Raw genomic sequence first — 25,585 nt, forward strand, 5'->3', positions numbered from 1 at the left:
CATAGCTAATCAAAGAACAGACTCATGAAAATAATGTATTAGATCTCCTGGCCAACAAGAAGCCAAAAATGTTTGACTCTGTGTCGAACAGGAAATTGGCAATCATGAGGGTGTTTCAGATTAATAGGGTAAGCCTTAGTGAGAGTGATAAGAAATAGATTTCAGTTTACCTGAGCAGTTAACATGAAAAATTCGTCCTAAGGACCAGAAATGTTGAGCATCAATTAACATAGTATTGTACAATATGCCTCATACAGGTATTTGCTGGGCAAAGTTGTGGGGGGTGGAACAGATCTGATGTGGCTAGACAACTGTGATAGCAAGCTGCTTCAAAAGCAAATAGAGCTTCACTGTAAATTTCAATGTAGCCCAAGCCTCACAAACAAAAACTGAAGTGAATATTAGTGTAAGGGTAGCCATGGGTGAAGGGTCAATGGATTTAAAGTAAAATTCTGTCTACGAACTTGACAGAAAATCCAAAGAAACTTTAGTGTTACATTAAATCAGTAGATAGATCGAAGCCCTCTATCCAGATACTGTGACCCCAATAGTATCAAAGCCGAAGATGATGGAGAGAAGGCCGAAAAACTAAACGTCTTTTACCGAAACTGGTTCATTCTAAATGATGACTGGATTCACAAGGAATTGAAATCACTTAACAGAGGAAAGGTCACTGGACACCAAAGGATACCAGCACAGTTCTACACAGAGTATGTAAAAGAACTTGCTCCTCTTCTAGCGGTAGTGTACCATAGGTTTTTGGAGGAGTGAAGCATTCGATACAGATACTATTGCAGCATTTGATACAGATACTATTGCAGCATTCGATACAGATATTATTATTTACATTGAATAGTTGCAGTTGTGATTGGGCTTGTCTACCTTAATTCCACAGTGTCTTAAGTAGTGGGAATAAGTCTACAAAAGTACTTTAAAGTGTCGCTTGTTGTTTACATTCAGATTTAATTAAGAGGAAGCTCTTCTGTATGTAATTTTAATCAGAGATAGGAGTCAGTGACGACCCTGACAACTAACAAGTGGGACTGGTCAAGGACTCTCAGATTAAGTTTAAAGAGGAAGAGACCCAACTGAAAGAGGAAGGAAGAAACGATTTGAGACATGACAAGAGTGTGCACGTTTTATCACAGTGTTGATGTAGCTGGGTGGGGGAGGATAGATGGGTGAGGTATCGTTAGAACTTTTAACGTGGTTATTTGAGATTAGCTTTAGCCCTTCTGGCACAAACAGTTATAAAACCATTAAACAGAATACATTAAATAAGTTGACTGACTTATCATTAATGTTTGTAAATTTGCCTTTCAACTGTCAAAAATTCCTCCAGTTCCTAGCTAAAGGGAGTGACTTCTATTGGTATAATAATTTGGCACTCGTGAACAACTTGAAGACCACACAGAACACTGAATGACTAAAGCTATAATCATCCCACAGGAAGAAACTGAAAGAACCGATCACTTTCCGAAGACAATTAGTTGCAAAACAGTGGCAGGTAACGTGATACTGCACAAGTAGTTTGGGTATGTCATTCAAACCCCAACACCTTGAAACTTTCTAGTGGGGAACCTATTATTGATCATATGCCTCTTTTCTCAATTTTTTTTACCATTTAAATGTTTTCCCATGTTCCATTTTTTGTTATACTAATTTCTATTATTCTAGTTTGGAGCACCTATTGTCTTTTATTACACTCTCAGCTTTTCACAACATGTTTATACCTCTTTTTCTGATTAGGAACTTAGGGACAATCTAGGATGGCAGGGTGTTAACTTTGTTCGACGTGTTCAGAAGGGCCTGAAGGACAATTGCATTGATACTGGTGCCTTTATCCTGGCTTTTGAAGGGGGATACCCTCCATGAGAAGGTCAAGATTATGGTTTATCAATGTGACATGAAGCCGTACATCCCACCACCTATGAGATGTTTTAAATGTTTGCGTTTTGGACACATCTTCCCACTGTTCGCAGACCCCTCTCTGTGGTGGCTGTGGACATCCACTCCTTGAGGGGAGTTCCTGTGTTCCCCCTCCTGTGTGTGTTAATTGTTATGGTAATCATTCTTCACGGTCACTGGAATGCCTGGCTTACAAGAAGGAAAAGAAGATAGAGAAGTATAAGTCCCTTGATCGTATAACCTACGCTGAGGCTCGTAAGAAGTATGCAAGTCTTCATCCTGTGTCAGTGACGTCTAGCTATGCTTCAGTTACATCTTCACCCCTTCCTCCCCTTACTTACCCCAGTCCCGAACGCCTCTCCTCCCCCCCTCCCCTGCAGTTCCCACCCCCTCCGGGTGCCATTCCCAACTCCCCAGGCGGAGAAGTGTCCCACTTCTTCGGTGTCTGCCGGTCAAGGGCACCCCTCCCGGGACCCCCCCCCCCCCCTTCTCGGCACCTTCCAGGCCAAAGGTCTGTTGCCACACCACGACCACAAGAACCACGGTCTGTGGGCCCCCAGGTTGCCCGCTTTCCTTCTGATCCAGATCTTGCTTCAGCGGGCTCCCTTTTGCAACACAGCCCTCCTCGATCTCAAACAGAAAAGAAGAAGAAACATAAGTCCCAGGACAAGGAGCCTCTGGTGTCGCCAGAGGTCCCGTCCCCACCTTCGCAACCTGACTCTGACCTGCTGTTCACGGACGTTGCCCCCTCCTTGTCAGTGATGGATGGTGACACGGCGGCATGACTGGCTTTAGCCTGTGCACCCCACATTTGAATCATCGTTCTGTGATTATCCAATGGAATTGTAATGGATATTACCGTCACCTTCCGGAGTTGAAATCCCTCATTTAGTTTTACTGTGCAGGAATCTCATTTTACTGATGATCACTCACCGACCCTCTGTGGGTTCCGTGCTTTCTGCCAAAATCGGGTCGGCCCCCTGCGGGCCTCTGGTAGTGTTTGTACGTTGGTCCGCACAGACGTTACTAGCGTGTGGATTCCTCTTCAAACTGCATTGGAAGTGATTGCTGTTAGGGTCCACCTGGACTATGGGGTCACAGTTTGCAATCTTTATCTCCCTCCTGACAGGACTCTTACATCTGCTGCCTTAACTGCCCTTCTTCAGCAACTTCCTCCTCCCTTCCTCTTTCTCGGGGATTTTAATTCTCATCATCCCTTGTGGGGCAGTGCATTTCCATCTAGTCAGGGTCTTCTCATAGACCAGTTTCTTGCAGACCACGATTTATGCCTTCTTAATGATGGCTTCCCTACCTATTTCAGTGCCAGTCATGGTACCTTTTCTGCCATTGATCTTTCTCTTTCTCCTCCCTCCCTCCTCCCTTCATTACATTGGTCGCCACATGACAACCTTTGCGATAGTGACTATTTCCTGTTGATTGTCTTGCTACCTTTACACTCCCCGATGGACAGGTTACCTAGTTGGTCTTTCCAACACTGTATTTGACTCCAGGATGACTTCCCTTCACAATGGAGGGATAGCATCATGGTTCCCATCCTTAAGCCTGGTAAGAACCCCCTGTTTGTCGAAAGCTGTTGGCCAATTAGTCTGACAAATGTTGGTTGCAAGTTACTTGATGGGATGGTAGCCCGTTGGCTCAATTGGGTCCTCGAATCTCGGGATCTGTTGTCCCCTTATCAATGTGGCTTCCGAGAGGGACGGTCTCCGATCGATCATTTACTTCCCGATTTTTATCTGCCAGTTTCTGTTCCATCGGTTGTTCAGGGTTTGTATTGGTACTGTTTCTAATACTCCACAGACCCAAGTGATTGCCATCCCACAGGGTTTCATACCGAGTGTACTTCTTTTCCTCATTGCTATAGATGGACTTGTGAGATGGACTTGTGGCCTCTGTCAGTCCTTTGGTCACCCCTGCTCTGTATGTGGATGATTTCTGCATTTGGGTTAGTTTCTCTTCAATGGCCTCTGCAGAGCGGTAGCTCGAGGGTTCTATATGACGTGCCTCTGCATGGACACTCTCACACGGGTTTCAGTCCTCTCCTTTAAAATCATGGATGGTCCACTTTTGTTGCCGTACTACGGTCCACCCCAATCCGGAGCTCTACCATGATGCACAAAGATTACCTGTGGCCTCACAGTTTCATTTCCTGGGTCTTCTTTTTGACAAAAAGCTCACTTGGCTGCCTCATATCAGACTTCTGAAGATAGGATGTTTCCATAAATTCAGTGTCCTTCCCTTTCTTGCCCATACCTCTTGGGGTGTGGATCATTCCACTTTTCTTCACCTTTATCGGGCTTTAGTGCTGTCTCGCTTGGACTATGGTTGTCAAGTTTATGGTTCAGCTGTCCCTTCCACACCGCACCTCCTGGATCTGGTCCACCATTGTGGTATCCGTTTGGCCACCTGTGCCTTCCCTACTAACCCTGTTGATAGTCTCCTGATGGAAGCTGGGATCCCCCCACCCCCTTCTGTTGGGCAGTCCCAGCTTCTGGTTTCTTATGCAATCGCTGTCCATTTCTCTCCCACTCATCCTTCCTATTCTATCATGTTCCCAGTCCAAGGACGTCGCCCGAGGGCAGGTTTACCAGTTGGGCTCCACCTTGTGTCTCTTTGCCGTGATTTTCAGCTCCCTTGTTTGTCCTGTCTCCCACATTCCCTCCCCAATAACCTCCCCTTGGTTAGTTCCTCAGCTCCAGATTCGGATGTATCTCTGCCGAGGTCCAAAAGATTTTGTTCCCCCAATGGTGTTCCATTGTTTTTTTTTTTTTTTTTTTTTTTTTTTTTTTTTTTTTTTTTTTTTTTTTTTTTCCTGCCAATTTTATGGGCATTTCGGGATGCTGTTGTTTTTTACACCAATGGCTCTAAATCTGCTGATCATGTGGGATATGCCTTCACATTCTCTGTTGGTATGGAAAATCATCTCCTGCCAACTGCTTCTGGGATATTTATAGCGGAATTAATGGCAATTTCCCAGGCCCTTACGTTTATTAAACAGTCCCAACTCAACCGTGTTTTGTTATGTATGGACTCAATGAGTGGCCTTAAGACTATTGATGGGTGTTTTTCCCACCATCTCATGGTCTTGGCCATCCATGACTGCCTCGCTGATCTTCACCATGCTGCTTGTTCCGTTGACTTCCTTTGGGTCCGTGGCCATGTGGATATCCCAGGTAATGAGCTTGCTGATCGTTTAGCTGGGGGAGCAGTCACTTATCCCCCCCTTCTCTGTAACCCCTCCTGTGGTGGATTTATGGCTTCATATCAAATCCCACTTCGCACAATCATGGGCCATCTCGTGGTAGGCTACCTCCCTGTCTAATAAACTTCGTGCGATTAAGGTGACACCTGTCCCGTGGCGTTCTTCTTTCCGCCTCTCCCGGGAGGGCTCTGCCACACTGTGTCATCTCCGCATCGGCCATACCAGGCTGACCCATGGTTTTCTTTTGCGTGATGAGCCACTCCCACTTTGTGGTTGTGGAGGCTTCCAGTCGGTAGCCCACGTTTTGGTGGAATGCCCCCTTCTTTTGGCTCTGCGTACTAAGTACAGACTTCCCCGCACTGTACCTTTAATATTGGCCGACGTTTCCTAGGTGGTTGAACTGGTTCTCTGTTTCCTCTGTGAAAGTGGTTATTTTTTCAGTTCTAAGGTTTTTAATCTCCCTCTGGAGTAGGGTCAGGGAAGTGAGGGTTGGGGTGTCTCCCATTGTAAGATGTGTTTGGAGATTCCTGACTCCCCTCCTGGCCAAGATCCTCTTCTCTCTCCCTATTACTCTGTTTCTATCGCTTTTTAGATTTGGTTAGTCTCCTTATACAATACGCACTTTTACATTCTGGTGGTTGAATGCTTTTGAATAGCAGGTGGTCTTGCGTGTACTACATCAGAGGTGGGATATTTCCTGCCTCTAGCATAGCCTTGCTGACTTCCGTCCTTTTGTTTTTACTATTGACAACATGACTGCACTTTTATGTTTTTTAGCCTTTTACCTTTTATCATTATGACTCTTCTGAGATGTACATCCATCCGAATGGACCATCTTTGAAACAAGGGACTGCTGACCTTACTATTTGGTCTCTTCAACCCCAGTCAACCAACAACCCTTTTTTCTGTAGTTGTTCATTTTTGCATTACATATTTTGAGCCTGTCCTCCACTTATCTTTCTTCCTATCATACCGCCCCTGCCCTAGTCATTTTAATGTACTCTTAACAAACATGATTTCTCTCACAATACTTATCATTGAGTGAAATAATGAAAATAAGGTTTCCATATTACATTAGGAAGTTATATCTTACCTGTATAACTTCTAGATGTAAAATGAGATTTTATCTCCCCCCATTTCCCCTTGGCTTTAACATTTATATCATTCATTCAGCCATCCATTTCATGTCTTACATACAGTTGAAATAGTGGCACTGTAAATTTGTGTTCTACCTAGATGCAATTTTAAAAAATAGTTAAAATAATTATTCCTTCCACCGTATAACAGCATAAGTTGTTGGTTTTTTTCTTTTACTCCATCAGTAAAACCTCAGTCTAAGGCTCTCTCTTCTGTAATATGAATTTTATATTTTGCTTCTGATAGTTGTCTTTCATGTAGTCATCTCTTGTGACTTGGGACTGGAAAATACTTTATAGCAAACAAATTCCTTCTTGCAAAATAGTTAGCTGTAGTGAAATAAAGTGCACTTCATTTATGGATACCTTATATTTCCACTCCCTAATATGCCTGTGTCTTCATACAGATTTTACTCACTGGCTTATTGTTCTCTAATGGTAATGTCCTCCCCAAATACAAAGAGAATATGCAATTCTAAATTTTCATTGTTGGCCATATATTAGAGCTGTTTTGTGATTCATACTACTGTTAATATAGTTTCATCTGATCCTTTCACTTGAATAAACAGAAAAGGAATGGGCTGTATTGTTGAAAAGGGGAAAGTGAACAACTATGGTCATATAAAATATTGCACCAGTGGGATGAAAAGTAGAAAAAGTGTATCATATTTACCAAACTATGAGGTTTTCTCCTCAAATTTGCCATTCAAAGAATACTTAGTTATCTTACATTCGCAAATTAAATTATTGCTGTTGTGGTAAACAGTTTTACATTGTATAATAGATTAATATAGGGCCATCTCTTATTTACTGATGATGCTTTGGCAATTAAGGCCACATCCAAATATAATTTGAAGAATTGTGAGAAGTTAGAGGAAGAACAGTGACAGCAGTTTGCTTGAGCCAACTAGTACAAATTTTGGGAGGAAGTGGAAAGTAGGCAGCAAATTTCACTGCACTGCCAACCAGAGGCACATCTTATGCACTTCGGCTTTTTATGAACATTTGCCACACTTAAACTGCAGTTCACATGAATCCACTATTGGCTGGAATTGAATTGACTTCAGAATTGGACAAATATTTTACAATAGTATATATTTCTACAGTAGACAAATTAATGATACCCAAAAGCTTCAACAATGCTGTACTGCTCTGCATAACTGTTGATTTTTGGGGTTGGCTACAGTTAATCTGAAGTGCTAAAATTTCTGCTGATTCAACTGTAGGGAGCCAAGAGGACAAAGTTTGTTGTTATTCAGTTTGCTTATATTGACAGTAAGAACTGTATCCTGTAGCAATTGATAATGGATGCAGAGTAAAGCCATGACTATGTTGACAAAAATGGATCTAGGAGAGTGCAGTTCACCATTGGTTCTGGCAGACATTAGAGTGCTAATTTTAAGTTAATTTGTGATTCATGAAGCAGAGGCTACAAACAAAGGAGCAGCAGGAACAAAATTTTGTCACACACAAGCACATGTTCTTAAGTGGCAGTAGACAAAGAGTAAATTAAAAAATGTGAATTCTAAATGCCGAACTATCAGGGGAATGAAGCAGAATTGTTGCAGCAGGTTGTTCAGTACGTGCAGGACAAATACAGTGAAGACATCCCAATTACTCAAGAAATTATCCAAATTAAGACACTGGAGGTAGAGGAATTTTCCAGTGCACACATCACAGATTTCAAAGCAAGTACTGGCTGTCGCATGATAAGAGGGTGGAGCTTACAAATGTGAAACAGTGTTAGCTCAGTGAATTCCCGCAGTGTTTGACAAAAAAATTCTTGCATGTCAGCATCATATAACCAAGAAAATATTTCTAGACAATATGCGCAACATCGGTCAGACATCTGTTTACTTTGATATCCTGTGGTGGTGGTTGTGGTGGTACTACCACCAAAGATGGCTGCTTTGATAGTAAGCAGAGAAAGTTAGTGAAGATAAAAATTAATGTAAACCATTTCTTTTTGTTTTATTTCCCCTTGTATTATGAAATTGTAGACAATAAATGTCATAAGTCTTCTATAACATTAACTCTTTAGGCAGATACTTTATATCAATAAAACAATTGATAATATGATTAGTCAAAATATGTTAAATGATAATAATCTCTCAAAGAGCCTGTTAAGAAATAGGTGAGGAGGGGGGGAGTGGTGGTTGTCTGATATTCAGAGTTGTCTTATAGTCTGGTAAATATGCTATTTTACTGCTTTTGTGAAGTTGATACACAACTCTTTGAAATTAATGCACTAAATCTAAAAAAAAGTTGTATCACTTGTAAAAAACAAATATTTTAGTATTTTAAGTATCCTCACCAGCTGTTGGAGGCAGATGAGCTGGCCTGGATAGCACTGTGAAATAATGTGGAAACCTGCCATAGAGAGCTCACATGGTGCATAGTACGGGCATACCCGCCGACAGAGATGTGGCTGCAGGGCGAGCAGGCTGGTGCTTATGCTAAGTTCTACTACCACAGATCTCACCTTGCACATTCTGCCAAGTATTGTTGCCTAGTGCTAAGTCAGCAGACACCTGCACCAGCCACGGGCAGAGCTATCCCCGTACACATATCTATGAGGGCACAGACTTTCTGCTTCTCCTAGATTGGGTCGGATGGCGAGTATTTGTTTACTCTTGTGGGGTTCTGTTCCCCAGTCATTATTGAGCCACTGTCTGCACATGAAGTGCCTGCACAGACAGTGTAGTTTAGCCGTATTGTCATGCCATTGCAGGTACTAAAGTGGCAATGAAGGACATTCTTACACGTGCAACACCCCTGTTTTTTGTGTCCCGTTCCCTAGAGGTAATTTTGTGCCACTGTGGACCTGACATTTCTACAGTGTTGGCAGGAAGAGTTGGGTCTACAAAAGGAACAGCAGGAGCAGGAGCAGATGCCGGCGCAGATGGACAGAATGCTGAGTTACTTTGCACCCTTGCCCTGCTGGCAATGGATCAGATGCCCATTGTGCTGTTTCTTTCTCCACTCCTGATGCCGTTTGGTGGTTTCAGTGACTCTACGGAAAGGTAGAAGAGTTACCTGTTCTAGTTTTTGCTGCTCTGCCGGTAAGGTGTGTCGTCAATCCCATTGACAGTGGTGCCGTATTGTTGTTCGGCAGTGTGGCTTTATACCCAGTTGCCAAAAACTGTAAGTCCTCCACTGAACTCCTTCTTGGCACACAATACGAATCTGGAATAGCAACTTATATTTTCATGGTCAAATTTTTGGGCTAGGTGCCCTTTCTGCATTCAGCTTCCAGATAGTTAATGAATTACATTTGGTGTCTCAATCTGTTCTTTTTCATGTGGGCTTCTTTCTCTGGTCATATAGCTTGCTGTTTGAGAATACATAGGGCCGGGCTGCAAATTTCGAGGCATATGTCTCTCTTAAGCTGTTGGCAGTAACTAAATTTGTCCATCCCCCCCCCCCCCCCCCCCAACTTTCACCATGTGCATCTGTCATCCTCTCAACTGACTCCACCAGAAGAGTGATAAGTTTGTGTAGTCTTTGGATTGTCAGTGGGCTTTCCAATCCCTCAAGCTCTGTTTGTGGTCTGCTCCTTGACTAGTTTCTTTTATGCTGGGTAAACCTTAAAACTCTGGCCTGTGGCACATCCCAGTATGATGTTGGCGAATTCGTGTCCTATCCGAACTCAGATGGCACTGGAAAGCCCTACACGACGAAGACACTTTTGCCGTGCTTCTATCCAGCTGATAAAGTGTTGCCTAGTGCTCAGTTGAAAGCCGCCCGTACCGGCCACGTGCTGAGTTATACCCATGCTCTTCTCTATGAGGATTCAGACTTTTGGTACCATAGGTTGACTCGTACGACGAGTATTAGTTTCCTCTGATGGTGTTCTGTTTCTCAGTTATTATTGAGCTACTGTCGGCAAGTGAAGAGCCCACACTGACAGTTTAGTGTAGCGGTGTTACCCAGTGCAGATGCTTAAATATTAATTTGTGAAGTGGTGAGTAAGGAAATTATCTACATGTGTACATATACCAGAAAGATAGATCAGACTCTCCAGGAGGAGGAGGAGGAGGAGGAGGAGCCTCCTAATTATTTGTGGGTGTCACCAGTGAGAGGGGGATTAGTGACCATGATGCTGATACAGGAACAAGGATCACTAAACAGAAAATGTCATCAAGAAATAAGTGAGAATATTTGTGCTTGGACAAACTGATAATCATTGACTCATTTATGGGGCCAAATGAGAACATTTAGTTAAGATCTGACAAACACAACAGTTAGTTATAACTAAAAGACATTATAAACTGTGGACTGGAGAAATATGCTTCAAGTAAAGTAATAAAATACAGCAAAGACCCATACTGTTTAATAATGTGACTCAAAAAATTTTGCAAGAAAGACTGCTGCACTCTGTCTACAAAATGACATTTTGGGGAATCAGACAGAATAAAGTTCATAGCAGCTGTACATACATAAAAAGTGCTATGCGTAAAGTCAACACTAAATTTCACATTCAGATCCTGGCTGTCAGAAAATCTTAATAAGTTCTTGTAATGTGTATAAAGTCAATGAGTGAGTGGATCTAAACCTTTCATATAATCTCTCATGGATCTGCCCGATGTTGAAACTGAATACAGCAGATGGAAAACATATATTTTAAATACCACATTTAAAACTGTATTCACACAAGAGGGGATACTATCTTACCATTATTAGACTGCTGCACAGACTCACAAATGAGATGTATTAATAATAGCACACATTGTATTGAGGAAGAGTGAAGACTACGTAAATCAGGGACTGATTTTATAGTGAATACACCGTGGAATTAGTTCATTTCCTACCTCATATTTTTTGAGGATCAACTGTTACATGTAGCTGAAAATATGTAGAAAATTGGATGCACAGAATTAAAGATCAATATTGTTAATTTCTGTCTGTCTGCAGGATCCTAGAGCATATTCCAAGCTCAGACATTAATACATTCTTGGAGAGAAAGAAGCTTCTTTCAAAGAATCGGGATAGATTAAGGAAAATCCACTCGTGCGAAACATATTACTTTATTCAGCACCAATTCCTAACCAAGATATCCTGTGGAGTCTCTTTCCAAATATGTGTTTAGCTCAAGGAGTATTTTTCTAATTGAGCCTAGCATATAACACTGGATGGTGAGTGTATGCTTGAGTGTTTCTCGGTATAATCTGCTTCATTTGAGCAGCATTTCAACTGAAGAGTCCGATACCTTTTTTTACATGTTGATGACGTTATGGCTAAAAGCAGACAGATGGTATCCCATGCTTCAGTTATAAGTAATTTTCGCTGCATTATATCCAATGTCAGAGTACCCTCAAACTTTTTTTTTTTTTTTAGAAAAAAAGCACTGGTTATTTGTATATTTTCCTTTATTTTGTGCAATTGCTTTTGGCACTGACTGTCTTTGATATAATGATTTTCACCCTCACCCCACGTTTCCACTCTCTTCTTAAAAAATCTTTTTCCTCTAAAAGTGATATTGTCATAGTAGTAATGCAAAAATTATGTCCTCCATGTGTAGAGAAAGATCACAAAGAGTGAATGATGAGAGAGCTTGAAGAGGACTGCCACAGAAATGGAACATATACTGTATTCAATATTCAAAAAAGAAATGCAAGATAATGCACGCCAAACTTTAGACTTTTGAAATTAACTTTTGCTTTTAATATTTTGTGTTGTAACTAGTCAAGACACGCCAACTGTAAGTCAAGTGTTTGTTTAGGTATTCAGGGATTTATTTTATTTTATTTTTATTTCTTTTTGTCCATCCTGAAATACTTTCTTTATGCTCCTACCAAGTTACTGCAGATTATGTTGGGTGCAATTGCTATAGACACAATCGACAGTGTGATAGCCAGTGCTTGGAGAGTACCTTACAAAAGTCAGTCAACCTATGACACAGTCAATAACTAAGAATATTTATTGTAACAGTACTTTAAAAATGCCCACAGTTAAGCGGGACATTGGTATGTGGTCTCCTTTTAAATTATATGTGAAGTGAGTAATGGAATGTGGGAAAATCAGAAAAGAATGGAATTAAAGCATTTCAGATGTAGTGTCACAGGAGAATGCTGAAAATTAAGTGGACAGACAAGAAATTTGGAAATCCTCTGCAGAATTGACAAGACAAGGAATATGTGGAAAAGACTGACTAGAAGAGGGACTGAGTGATAGAACATGTATTAAAACGTCAAGGAATAACTTCTATGATACTATAGGGAACTGCAGAAAGCAAAAGCTGTAGAGATTGGAATATATGCAATAAACAAGAGATTGTTGGGTGTAGGTGTTGCAGCAATATGAAGTGATTGTGTCAGGACAGAATGTAATGGATGGGCTGTGTAAGACCAGTCAGAAGGCTGATGAGCTTTCACAACCCCAACCTAAAAAAAAAAAAGTGTGTGTGTGTGTGTGTGTGTGTGTGTGTGTGTGTGTGTGTGTGCGAGAGAGAGAGAGAGAGAGAGAGAGAGAGAGAGTGAGTGAGTGAGTGAGTGAGTGTTTTTGATTCATCAGGGTCAAGGAATTTTGTATGCTATTCCTCGATCTCCCCCCACCCTTTTTCTTTTCACTGCCTATATGCATCTCAACTGTACTGTTTAATCCCCAGGCTTTTTCACTTCCCTGACTTGTCAACTGCACTAAATCATTTTTAATTTTTTTCAAAGCTGATCTCCTGCTGCCTTTCACTGATGATTTCTGTCTAAAGCTGCCCTGCTGTGGTCAGTATTGCAGTTTCCTTACCAGTGAATTTTTTATTTTGTCTCCTATAATTTCCTCTGTCTTAGCAGAAAAACTCCTGGTTCCAGAAACTAATTTCATTAACTTTGCTTGTGTTACTTTGCCTGTGCTTCAGAAGTTTTTAATTCTGTGCAGTATAATTGTGGAGATTATTTTCTCTGTAGATGTTGTTCCAGTGATAGCATAACATGATTTGTATCTGTTGCAACAGGTGGTCTCGCCCTACTCGTCAGAAGATGCAAAAGGACTCCTTAAGGCTGCAATCAGGGATCCAGATCCTGTAGTTTGTTTAGAAAATGAAATATTATATGGTGTTCAGTTTCCTATGAGTGATGAAGCTCTTTCAAATGACTTCCTTATTCCAATTGGCAAAGCAAAAATAGAGCGACAAGGTGAGCAATTTTTGTGTTTAAAAAATTAAAATTGTCAATGCACACTTTTGTTACCTGTTCTATGACAATATTTATTATACATGCAACATGAAACAAATATGGGGTACAAGATCCCTCCCCTCTTGAATCGGTACATGGGGCTGAAACTGTCCAGGCAGGGTGACAAGGTGGCAGTGGACTGTTACTTAAGGAAGTCCTTGCAGTCAGTACAGAGTTGACACTGATCCCTGTACAGTAGTGTTGGAATCAAAGTTAAAGGCTCCAGTGGTGTGGGAATTTCAGAAGCAGGTTGTACTGGTGCTGGTACCTGCAGCCCTGGCAGTTCTGCAATTGCAGTAGCACTCCAGACAGTGGAGATGTCTGGCTGGGGTGCTGTAAATGAAGCTGGTTGTGATTTCCGTACAGTTGCAGGTGGTAGTTTCCTATGAACAAGAAATTCTTCAAAGCTTTTACAAGCTGGATAAAAAGGTAAGGTCATTAAATGCTTCATGCCATAGCAAGTGCAGAATTACTAGAACTCGGATGCTGTGAACTGAAGTCAATTTTCCATAAAGAAGGTGCAGAGAAGATGCCAAAAAATTTTGAGTGCCCTCACTATCACAAATGTTGTCTGCTGCAACCTGAGAACATAAGGAAAATGAGAAAAGGACTGCAGTACAAGATAAACTGCATCTTTCCAGGGGCCAGCAAAAACAGGATCGACATGGTTGCTTGGGTGTGTTGATCTTGGCCATGGAGAATAAGATTTGGGGGGAGAGGGGGGGGGGGGGGGAGAGACTTATGTGCTTGGCGGGCTGTATAGTGATGGACTACCTGTGTGTTGCTATCCCATTATCCATTCGTGGCCAGCAGCTTCATCTGGGGGTAGTTCCCAATGTGATTGACCGAATAGCTGCAACACTTATTGCTGCAGGTGTGTTGCCACCCCAAACCACCACTTGTCAGTTATCGTTTACTTGTGTTAGTAGCAATAAGCTTCCATAAGATCAATTTTTGAAAAATGTTAACCCCACAATTTAGAAAAGAGCTCCTTGGCAGTATGGTTAGAGGTATATACAACTGCTTTTGCATTGTACATAAGTTTAGAATCGCCACGCAGTTGGAGGGAGCCCCCGTGGCTTTCGTACTACCACCAGAGGGGAGGCCCATTGGCTAAGAGAGATGGTGGAAAAGCACTTGTTACTGTTCCAAACAGTCCAGTTCAATGTTAACTTCATCTTGGAGTGCTAGCTGAATTTGATATGCCTTAAAGAACTGCGGCCCCACTGTACTCGTCATAGTATGTGGGCATGAAAATTTAAAGACTAAGCTAAATTTAGCTCAAATAACTACAAAGCAGATAGTTTTTCTTGGTTCATATGGCACTGAAGGTTGAATAAAAAGCACAGAATGTTGAATAGAAAACCAAAATGTGGAATAAGCAGCCAGTACAAATTTGTTTCCTACAGATTGGTGAGTAAGGAAAGCACTGTCAAAGTAACTTGGTTGTATTTGACTGAAACTTGCACTTGGTCTATCTGTGGACTCTCATAATGTCTTTATGCCCATAATTTTGATTGCCATAGTGTTGGAGCACAATACTGAAATATGTGGACTGAGTGATCATAGAGAATGACACACCAGTATTTAAGAGAAACTTCACTGGCACTTCTTATAATTCTGCATGTAACAGTATCTTTCTAGATGCTACTACATGATAATTGTCGTAATGCCATGCACTTTGATGCATCTCTGCAATATGGTGGCATTTTGCTTTGTAAAGAGGACACTTAGACCATGGCATGCATGCTATATAAAATGGTCTAAATAGCTAGAGAACAACTGAAACCACAGGTATAGGTGCCTCAGAACAAGACGACGTAGAATGGAGCGGGTGGGCTGCCACCGGATGCGACATATATATCACATTAGGATCTGACATTGAAGTTCGATGAACAGAGTCCGTCCTTACCAGAGTTATGGGAGAGATTTTGAAACCAGAAGAAAACATCTACAGTGAGATTCCAGAAGCAGGGCAGGTGCAGTGCATAACACTCCTGCTAGAGAGGAGCCTGTGTGCACACATCTTTATCATGGGCCAGACAGATTACATCATCTCGAATTAACCTTTCAAAATACGGTTGTCCACATATAAATGTAAATTTGCACATTCCTCTTAAACCTTTAAGGTGAGCAATCAACGAAGCATAGCCCCAGGAATCAGATTTGCAATGTTATGAAAACTCTAAATGGGCTGCTAATATGTGCATCTAGGTAGAAAAATGTTCCAAATGCAAGAGAGAAATATCTGATGGGTCACGCTGACAGGTCCGATAGTGGTGCCGATGTTTGTACTAACTGATGTGACAGATGTGGGTGACGACCAAAATGTCTCCTCATGACAGACACTTACTATCACTTACCTCTAAATTCAGTGCAGACTGTTTGTTTGTTTACCAGTCTTTCTGTACATCAGGAGACAGTCAAGAGGTTGAAATAGCTGGCAATGCTTGTGACTGTTGAAGCATTGAGCTCATCAAAAGCTTTACCAGTTCCTTATGCTGAATGAGCTCTTCAAAAAAACTTTGCATCTTGGCAGTTGTGCCTTAATACTGGTATGGTAGGAGCTATGAAGGAGTGGTAAGGGGCTTGGCTAAGATTAATTCAGACATCCTTTAAAACAAATTTCATGACACACAGTTATTAAAAAAACGTATCGTCCTAACCCTTTTAATTTTTTCCTCATTTAAAGAGTAACCATTTCAAGGCTTACTCTTAATTGATGATATTGACACTAATTCAATATCAGGAATAAAATACTGGCAATACAGTAGTGTCAAATTTGAGCCCACAGCAATTGTAACATCAATTAAAATTTTCAACTCAAGCTTGATAACTACTTGCGATAAAAAATTTAAAATCCCCAATGGTATCATAAAAATGCATGTAGTAACCCTTAAACAAATTTATAACAACAAACTGACAGCAATTCTTACCTAAAAACAAAATTCACATCAATCGAATTTGGCAAAAGCACTTGAAATACACAACAACAAATTACAGTGGGACCACCTTATCACAAGTTTTGCTCACACTAGTTTTTCTCATGCCACAATATAAAATTTGCTCATTTGATGTACAGGAGTACCGAACACTTTCAAAACAAGTTTAGGTTCAAAACTCCTTCAGATGAGCACCAAATTGATACACATGAACTATTCAATTACAAAAGGTAATTACTTAACTCAGGAACAGATTTGGCATTATAATTCATACACTGCTACCACAGTGAGTTTACAGAGCTGCAATATTATTTTGTTTCACATGTCAGTATTGGGCACACTTCCTGGCAATACATTACACACATTATTAAATTGGCATAATAAGACCTGAAAAATAAATCAGTTACCACACATGTATACAAAATAATGGCCCCCACCAGGGCACACTTAATGAGAACCTTGTAACATGAACAGTTAACACAAACAAATGACCAGTCACAAAATATTGGATCTAATGGCGCCCCACAAGAAGAGACTCAATTACAAATTTGCAAGATGAGCAACTAAAACACACAGATGGGCAAGTACTCAATAATAAAGTTACTCAGCTTCATGTGGAGTTATCCAGTACTCATGTGTAAATGCGACCAGGGCACAGTGACAGTATAGTGATGACCTTGCAGACCTCTAACCATTGTTTTAACTGCCGATCTCCTTCAGGCAACACCAGTATTGTGCAACTGAAGCGCTCTTGCATGTAAAAGGGAGTTCCTTTCCAAATTACAGTTTTCCAAACAACGGCTCTCAACAACAACTAGGCCACACTATCACTCCAGGTGCGGCCACATCGTTTTCCAGCACATACGTGGGCTGCTCCCAGCACAGAGGCCTGCTCGCTACCTGCTAACTCAAGACTCCCATCACTGCCAATCACACACCACCTTGCAGATCACATTCGCACCACAAGCCTCTCTGGCAAAGAGATTCCACCAAAGAGGCAAAAGTTGAAAAATACCAAAACTTTACGGAAGTTTTCGACATGCAGCACAAATATGAAAATAACCGCCTTGTTGCCAGTTTTGTAACTTGTGCTTCTGTGGCAACAGTTATTTATTACTCATGCACACAGATGTGGCAATACTGATAGTGGTGGGAACCACCATAATGGTTAATTAGTTCCCTAGACTGAATAAGTATACCAGACCATAGGTGCTGAAGTGTAACTTCACTCTAGTAATACAGCAGACAGGTGTAGTACAGTTCTACAAGTGTAGAATAGCCCACTTCACGGCCCAGTAGTGTGTGTTAACATTGCATTGGTTCAATTGGAACAGTGTCAGCTGACTCACAGAGAATGAAGGCGAGCTTGTGACCACTCGGGCTGAAATCAGCTGGCTAGCTGCTCATCGGCTAGTAAGCCAGAGGTGCTGAGTTCTTGTCAGCAGCATCATCACCAAACATAGAAGTAATGACACTTGTCAATAATTCCATGTCTTACATCAATACATGTAGTGGGGTTACAAGACGTGCAATTTGCAAATTTAATTTTTCATTAATGAAGTATACAAGTAAAGTAAGGAAGTAAACAAACAAACAAACTTGCATTATAAAGAGCAGCTTTTACTTATGAACTCAATTATTTGTCAACTCATTATAGCAAAAAAACTCTCGTCTAAATTTAAGCACTTTAAATTTTAAGTGCTGAAACCAATGATATACACTTTTCAGTATTTTATACATTTTGCTTGTTTATGAATATAAGTCAAACAACAATGGTTTTACTCATTAAGAGGAGCTGTGTTCATGGTAATAGAAAAGTCCTGAAAGTGTCTGGAATACTTACCAACATTATGGACTGCTGTCATTAGGATGAAACTTCCAGTAAAAGAAAATGGGTATAGACAGAAGACATTATGTGTTAGTAACAAACTAAATTTTCAAGGCATCTGGCAAAATATGCTGTCATCTTTTTACCTTAACAATTGTTGTTAGGTTTCTGCACATTTTGCAGCTGTGAACTCTTTGTTAGTCCATGATTTTACACTATTGTCAGTTTCCCTTTTTCCCTTTACCATTTCCTGTGCCTGCTATATCAGTTGATCTGCTCATTTCCATTTTACATATTTTGCCACTATCTTTCTCTTTCTTCCACTTTCTTGTTCACCTTTTACTGATGATAATATCTGAACTGTTTACACTGGCTCATATCCAGGAGAAACGGGTTTCAAATTCAGATTGGTCCATCCTTATTCAGGGTTTTTTTTTTATGATTCCCATAATTTATGTTGAGGTGATCCTTCCATGAGACATCACCAGATTTATTCCCCCATTCGTGTATAATTTGAAACAATGGTCCATCTGTAATGAATTCTTCCATTTATCGGCTTCTCATATTTTATTCTTTGTTTCATCTCCTCAGAGTCACTGAGTACAGCAACACATCAAACTCTCAACGAGGAAAGTAATAATTCAAATGCTGGTTCAGTGGTCCTGCTATATGTTTCCTGTTAGTCATATCGAAAGAATAGCCAAATAGTTTCTATTGAAACTGTGGTCAATGGGCCATTACAGTTTAACAAATTTAATAACTCAGTTTGTTGTACCAGGTTTATTGTATTGCCACAGTCTGTTTTTTAGAGGTTTATATTTTATGTTATTTTTCATCTGTCTTACTTGGGAAACCTAATTTTTGGTGAATCTAACTGTATTTTCTATTTCAGGAAAGCATGTGACTATAGTTGCACACTCGAAGGCAGTCGAGTTGTGCCTGCATGCAGCATCGCAACTTGCTGGTGAAGGAATAGAAGCAGAAGTAATAAATCTGCGGTCATTGCGCCCTCTCGATGAAGAAACCATTGTCAAATCGGTAGTTAAAACTAACCATCTTATTAGTGTTGAACAAGGATGGCCCCAATGTGGAATTGGTTCTGAAATCTCTGCCAGGATTATGGAAAGTAAGTTTTACTCCTTTCACTTTCTGATTCTCAAACCTGCCTCACTTACACAATTTATATAAATACAAAAAGGTAGCAAAGCCAGTGTTAGAGCAAAGTGGTGTGTACAAGTTTCTAAAGGAAAGACCCATTAAGCCCCTATTACACCATGCGCATAAACCATATGCCTGTGCACCAGTGCCCTAAGCATGCATATCTGTAACTACAAGGTGGTTCATGTAGACCTATTACACCATCCACGCAGGATATACCTGGTCCACATACGCAGTAGACGGTAATAAAGTGCAAAACGCAAATAGAACTGTCTGATCTCTTGTAAAGTCGTTCATTCTACCACGCGAAATACAAGGGCGACCATATGACTTAATGGAACGTCATTCATTCAAATTATTTATGTGAGATCAAGGTTCCTATTTAATAAGAAATTGTTTTTATCATTATTTATTAAGTAATTGTTATTCTATTATCTAGGCTACAACTGTTCTGAATTGCAGACTCAACAGTTAGTTTCATATTATGACACTTGGTTGCAAAGGTATATGTATATCTAAATTTACATTTTACACATGGAGGACCCACTTGTTTTTGGAGCTGTTGCCCTAACAGTGACAGTAAATCTTCGGATTACGGCAGAACGACGACAAAAACGAAAAGCCAGATGTCGTTGAGTTCGACCCTGGCTGAAAAGAAGGAATGAAGGCAGGGGATTATATTGCTTTTGAAAGAACTGAGGCCCGAAGACCTGCCACAATTTCGGATCTTTGTGAGGATGGACATGGCCATTTTCGAGAAGCTGCTGTCTCTGATACAGGATGGAATTAGCAAGTGTGACAGTCATAAGGGAGGCTATCTCACCTTCTCAAAAGTAAGAATTAAATCATATAAATACATGTTTTGTTATCTTACCAACCTAGATCACTGATAATATACCAGTACATGTCGTGTTATGTTTCGGGCTGGTTGTAACATTCCGTTTCCTGGGGACTAAGAAATCTTTTGAAGAGTCCGGCTTTTAGCCACAGAGTAGCACAGCCCACCATTTCAAAAGTTGTTGTGGATCTATGTACTGTGCAATTTGCAACACTTTAAAGGACCAGTACTTAAAGGTGCACGTGTGTTATTTTTCCAAGTTTGGAAAATGGAATGCTACTCAGAGTTTTGCAGTCCTCGTCTGTTGCACGGGGCGAAACTACATGGACTTTCTCACCATCACTGCCAGTTTCTCCTTTCTGGCATGCTGAAATAAAGCAAGAGATGCAATCAGATCAAACATGAACTTTCGTAAGCTGAGGCATTACGATACAAATCGAAAATCGCCCTGTAATGTTTTATGCATATTACTCGGAAAGAAACGATTGCCAACATACCGTAATATGGTACAGTGGGTCATAAAGACACCTTTCCTTACTGTATGCCTGAATTAGACGCTTAACGCCTCTTTGCTCCATTTCTTCTCTATAATACGAAGTAATCAAACGCCAAATAACGAGCAGAAATCACTGAGGTACCCCCTTCTGCACATGTGCGAATTTTCACTACCTAGTGCACATGCGTGGGTAGACGGCAGTTTAGAACTGCTGTCTATTCTGGCGTATGGATAATTTGTCTGCTAATTTTCATAGTTTCACCCATTCTACTGTTAGCTGGCTGGCACACTAGACCAGTACCGTTCGTGGTGGATCATCGTGTAATACCCGCTTTAGAGGCTGCAACATCTCATTTCTGCTGGGATGCAAGTTGAATTTCTCACTATTTTTCACTGTGACAAAATTTAGTTTGAGCATAATTGCCATAGAAGACATATTGTATGAGCAGTCTATAGAAATCTTGTATGTTTATAAACCTTATATGTTTATAGTATAGAGGTCTCATCGATACACAGTGGTGTCCCATAAATTATGTTTTGAAAGTCAGTTATTAAATATAATAAATAGCAAATAATATCTAAAACCACATTCTCAGAAGGAAAATTACAAAATTTTGTTTGACAGTGTGGGATATTATGTGACAGGATTAAAATAAGTAGGGAGCTAGAGGGTTGGAAGGAGTGGCTAATGGCCTCTGACATACGAAGTCCACTTGAATGCAGTTTTGGGGGAAGGAACCTTGTGGCTCTAGTGACAAGGTACCTGCTGTGAATGCTGATTGAATGCTGTGGTTTCACACATAGTTAAGTAATATGCCTTCGCTGAATAAATACAATTTTTGAAGTCAGAATATGCAACTCTGAGTATCGCATCACATTGTGTGATTTGTCCCTTCATAAAGCATCTGTCCACATGCTCCGGTGTGCCTACCAGAGCAGAGTACTGATTAGGCTGATGTGATTTGACGTTTGTATAAAGTGCAATTGGTACCACTGTGTCGAACTGTTTTTCGACTGCCTATCAAGTGTTGGTTCATGCCTTTGAGAAGAGGAAGCAGCTGTAGTCTGAACAAAGTAATAACTCATCAGTCTAGGTATAGCAAATAAAATGTCTTCCATTAACAAGACTGAGATGAGTCTTGAATAGTTTTTTCCTCTGTTGTAAATGATAACTGTGAGTTTAATACACTGACAAGTCTAAAAATGGAATGTGTCTTCTGGATATTCACTCGTTTTTCTCAGTAGAGCCTTTGAGTTGTGCTGCTTAACTGAATTTACAGTTCTTGATGGTGACGTGTGATCTTTAGGGCACTGAAACCAATTAGGATGAATTGTGGAACTAAGTACGTTGTCCTCTCAGGTTTCCTGAATGGCATATGCAAATGTGCACAAGCCAGAAAAATTTATCTACAGCATTTGGGACACCCTTCTCCATCTAGAATTACTTGTGAAGGCAGGCTCATTCTGCTGAATACCAGGGCACCATGAAGCTGACACAGTGACCAAAGAGGTATATGAAGAATTCACTGGTCAAAAAATGGCACATTTTGCACACACTGTCACAGAAGGAAGGTCATCTATATCCACATACTCTACAAGCCACCATATGGTTTGTGGCGGAGGGTACTCTGTACCACTAGTCAAGTCCTTTCTTGTTCCAGTTGCAAATAGAACAAGGGAAAAATGACTGTCTGTCTGCCTCTGTATGAGTCCTAATTCCCCTTATCTTTGCAGTCCTTATGTGAAATGTACATTGACAGCAGTGGAATCATTCTGCTGTCAGCTCAAGATGCCAGCACGCTAAATTTTCTCAGTGGTACTCCCCCTCATCTGGAAAAAAAAAAAAAAAAAAACACCTGCTCTCCAGGTTTTCCCATTTGAGTTCTCGAAGCATCTCTTTAATACTAGCATGTTGTTTGAATGCACTGGTAATAAATCTAGCAGCCTGCATCAAAATTGCTTCAATGTCTTCCTTCAATCCAGTCTCGTGTGAATTCCAAACACTCTAGTAGTACTCAAGGATGGGTCCCACTAGTGTCCTTAATGATGAACCGCACTTTCCTAAAATTCTCCCAATAAAACGAATTTCACCATTTGACATCCCTACTACTATCATTACATGCTCATTCCATTTCATATAGCTTTGCAAAGACATGCCTAGACATTTAATTGATGTGACTGTGTCAAGCAGCACGTTACAAATTTACTAATGCTGTATTCGCAGATTATGGGTTTGTTTTTTTTACTCATCTGCATTAACTTCTCTGGGGCACTTCCGATGATATCCTTGCTTCTGATGAATACCCCCCTTCAAGGACAACATACTGGGTTCTATTACTTCAGAAGCCTTCGAGCCACTCATATATCTCGGAACCCATCCTGTAAGCTCATACCATTTTTAAGTCTGCAATGGGGCACAGAGTCAAATGCTTTTAGGAAATCTAGGAATATGGACTCGTACCTGTTGCTCTCCATCCATGTTTTTCAGGATGTCATGTCAGAAAAGGGCAACCTGAGTTTCGCATGTAGGATGCTTCCTAAAACTGTGCTGGTATGTGGACAGAAGCTTTTCCGTCTCAAGGAAATTTATTATATTCAGGCTGAGAATATGTTCAGCAGTTCTGCAGCAAACTAATGTTAAGGATATTGGTCTGTAATTTTGCGGGTCCATTCTTTTTACCCTTCTTATATACAGGAGTCACATGCACTTTTTCCGAGTCACTTGGAACTTTGCGCTGGGCAAGAAAATTGTGATAAATGTAAGCTAAGCAAGGGGCCAGTGCCATTGTAGAGTACTCATTGTAAAACTGAATTGGGATTCTCCACAGACCTGCCTGCCAACCCCCCCCCCCCCCCCCCTCTCCGCTACTCTTGTTTCTGTACACCAGGGATATTCATTACTATGTCTTCCATACAATGTCGGTGCAGTGGTCAAATGACAGTATGTTTGTACAAATCTCCACATGAACGATTTCTTAAATGTGAAATTTAAAACTTCAACTTTGCTTTTGCTATCTTCTACAGCCACACCAGACTGGTCAGTGAGTGACTGGATAGAAGTCTTAGACCTGCTTAGCGATTTTGTGTAGAACCAAAATTTTCTCGAGTTCTTGGTTAGGTACAACTACCACAGTCGTACCTTAGAAAAATGCTAAGGTGTGACTGTGGTAGTTGTATGCTTTGTGCAGCTATCTTTTTACACTCACACGAATTTCTGCTAAATTTTTCCTGTCTTCATTTGCGCGATCTGTTTTGAACTGAGTGTGCAACAGCCTTTGCTTCCTCAGAATTTTCTGAATCTCATTGTTAAACCACAGTGGGTATTTTTCATCTGTAGTCCACTTACTCAGCACATACTTCTCCAGAGCATGATTTACGATCCATTTAAACTTTGCCCATAATCCCTCTGTGTCCTTTGTACTGTAACTAATTGATGTCAATTTATTTTATAAGTGGAATGCTAAAAACTGCTAATCTGCTCTTTCTAGCAGAAATACTCTCATAGCCTTCTTGATTGATGTATTAACTTTCATAACCATAATTGCTGTGATAACCTCTGTCTCTGTACTGGTGCTGTCTATAAGGTTAGGTCTGTTTGTAGCTACGAGGCTGCTGAACTAGATGCTCAGTAAAGTTTTCAGAAATTGTGTTCAAAAGTACCATGCAAGGCTGTCTGTCTGTACCCTTGCAAGGAATCCAGAGCTGTCCCAATCTGTACTCGGTAAGTTAGTCACCTCCAACTAATATTGCATGAGCTGGGTATTTCTGTGCTGCTGACAACAGACTTTCTTTGAATGACTCTTAAAACTGTCACAGTGTAATCAATCATGGGGATGGTAAAAAAATTCGCAATGAACTTTATTTCGCCTAGGCCTGTTATAGGCAACTAGATAACTTCTGTCTCTCTCGAAATTTAACCTCAGTAGGGGCGATATTTTTGCCAGCAGCAACATGCCCTCTCTTCAATATACATTCCATGAATCACTAAATATCTCGGAGCTTTCTACTTCGGGCTTCAACCAGCTCTCGGTTCTGAGAATAGTTTGAGTGCGAGAAATATCGTAGAGGGCAGTACATTCAGGAACTTTGTTATGAATACTTTGACAATTTACTGATAAAACTTTGACAGTCAGAGTGTCATTATTCTGAACGTAGACTATGTGTCATACAGGGAGTGTTCATCAGAGTATGTCATACGACCACCTAGCTAAAAAATGCCCATGTGTAGTGCACATCTGACCTGTCAAGGGAAGCCCTATAATTCCCCAATCAATAATACAGGTACAGAAACCTGCAGCCAAGAGGGCCACAGAGTTGATAAAGCCTTTGGTTGAGATCCTTCACTTGGCTCGAAACAAAAAGGAACCCGATCAACTCTGGGAACAGTGTTGCAAATTACTGCTCTGCTTGCCCCCTGCACATGTGGCCAGCAGTCTATGCCACTTCTGCCAGCCATCTATACGAATTGAGGATGGCTTCGGAACCCAAGTGACAGGAATCATTCGGTGTCAATGTGAGCCACAACTTGCAGATGACTGGATAGTGCAGGCTCTATAACAGTAGGCAAGGACTTCTCCACATTTCGTATGAGGTCCCCCAGCAGACACACTGACTTCATATTGACTTTCTATCTGGCCGTGAATGCTATTTCTCTAAAGGTCTTCATAACATGTGAACATAGGAGTTCCCAAGTAGCAAACCCCTGCCCTGGTGCACCTGCTCACACCCTTCTGAAGAAATGGCTACCTGTCCACTCATATGGCAAACATATGACTCCAGACTGCCAGTATCCACATTGGCCCTTCGCGTCGAGAGACATGATCTCTTTACAACCCGCCACACATCTGGTTATGAGGGCGGATCATCTGTATCGGGTACGCTAGGAGATGA

General features: G+C 40.9%; 1 protein-coding gene across 2 annotated transcripts in view; it reads left to right on the forward strand.

Annotated features, from left to right (window-relative positions):
- LOC126183382 (pyruvate dehydrogenase E1 component subunit beta, mitochondrial) overlaps nt 1-25,585 on the forward strand; it is a 97,030-nt gene that overhangs the window by 40,247 nt on the left and 31,198 nt on the right. For both annotated transcript variants that reach the window (XR_007536727.1, XM_049925314.1), the window contains exons 6-7: nt 13,214-13,394; nt 19,096-19,329. Coding sequence is in view for 1 of the 2 variants with exons in the window: in XM_049925314.1 (XP_049781271.1) it covers nt 13,214-13,394; nt 19,096-19,329 (415 nt within the window). In the remaining variant the exon portion in view is untranslated. The remainder of the gene's footprint in view (nt 1-13,213; nt 13,395-19,095; nt 19,330-25,585) is intronic.

The sequence above is a fragment of the Schistocerca cancellata genome, chromosome 4, assembly GCF_023864275.1.
Source record: "Schistocerca cancellata isolate TAMUIC-IGC-003103 chromosome 4, iqSchCanc2.1, whole genome shotgun sequence".
Lineage (NCBI taxonomy): Eukaryota > Metazoa > Arthropoda > Insecta > Orthoptera > Acrididae > Schistocerca > Schistocerca cancellata.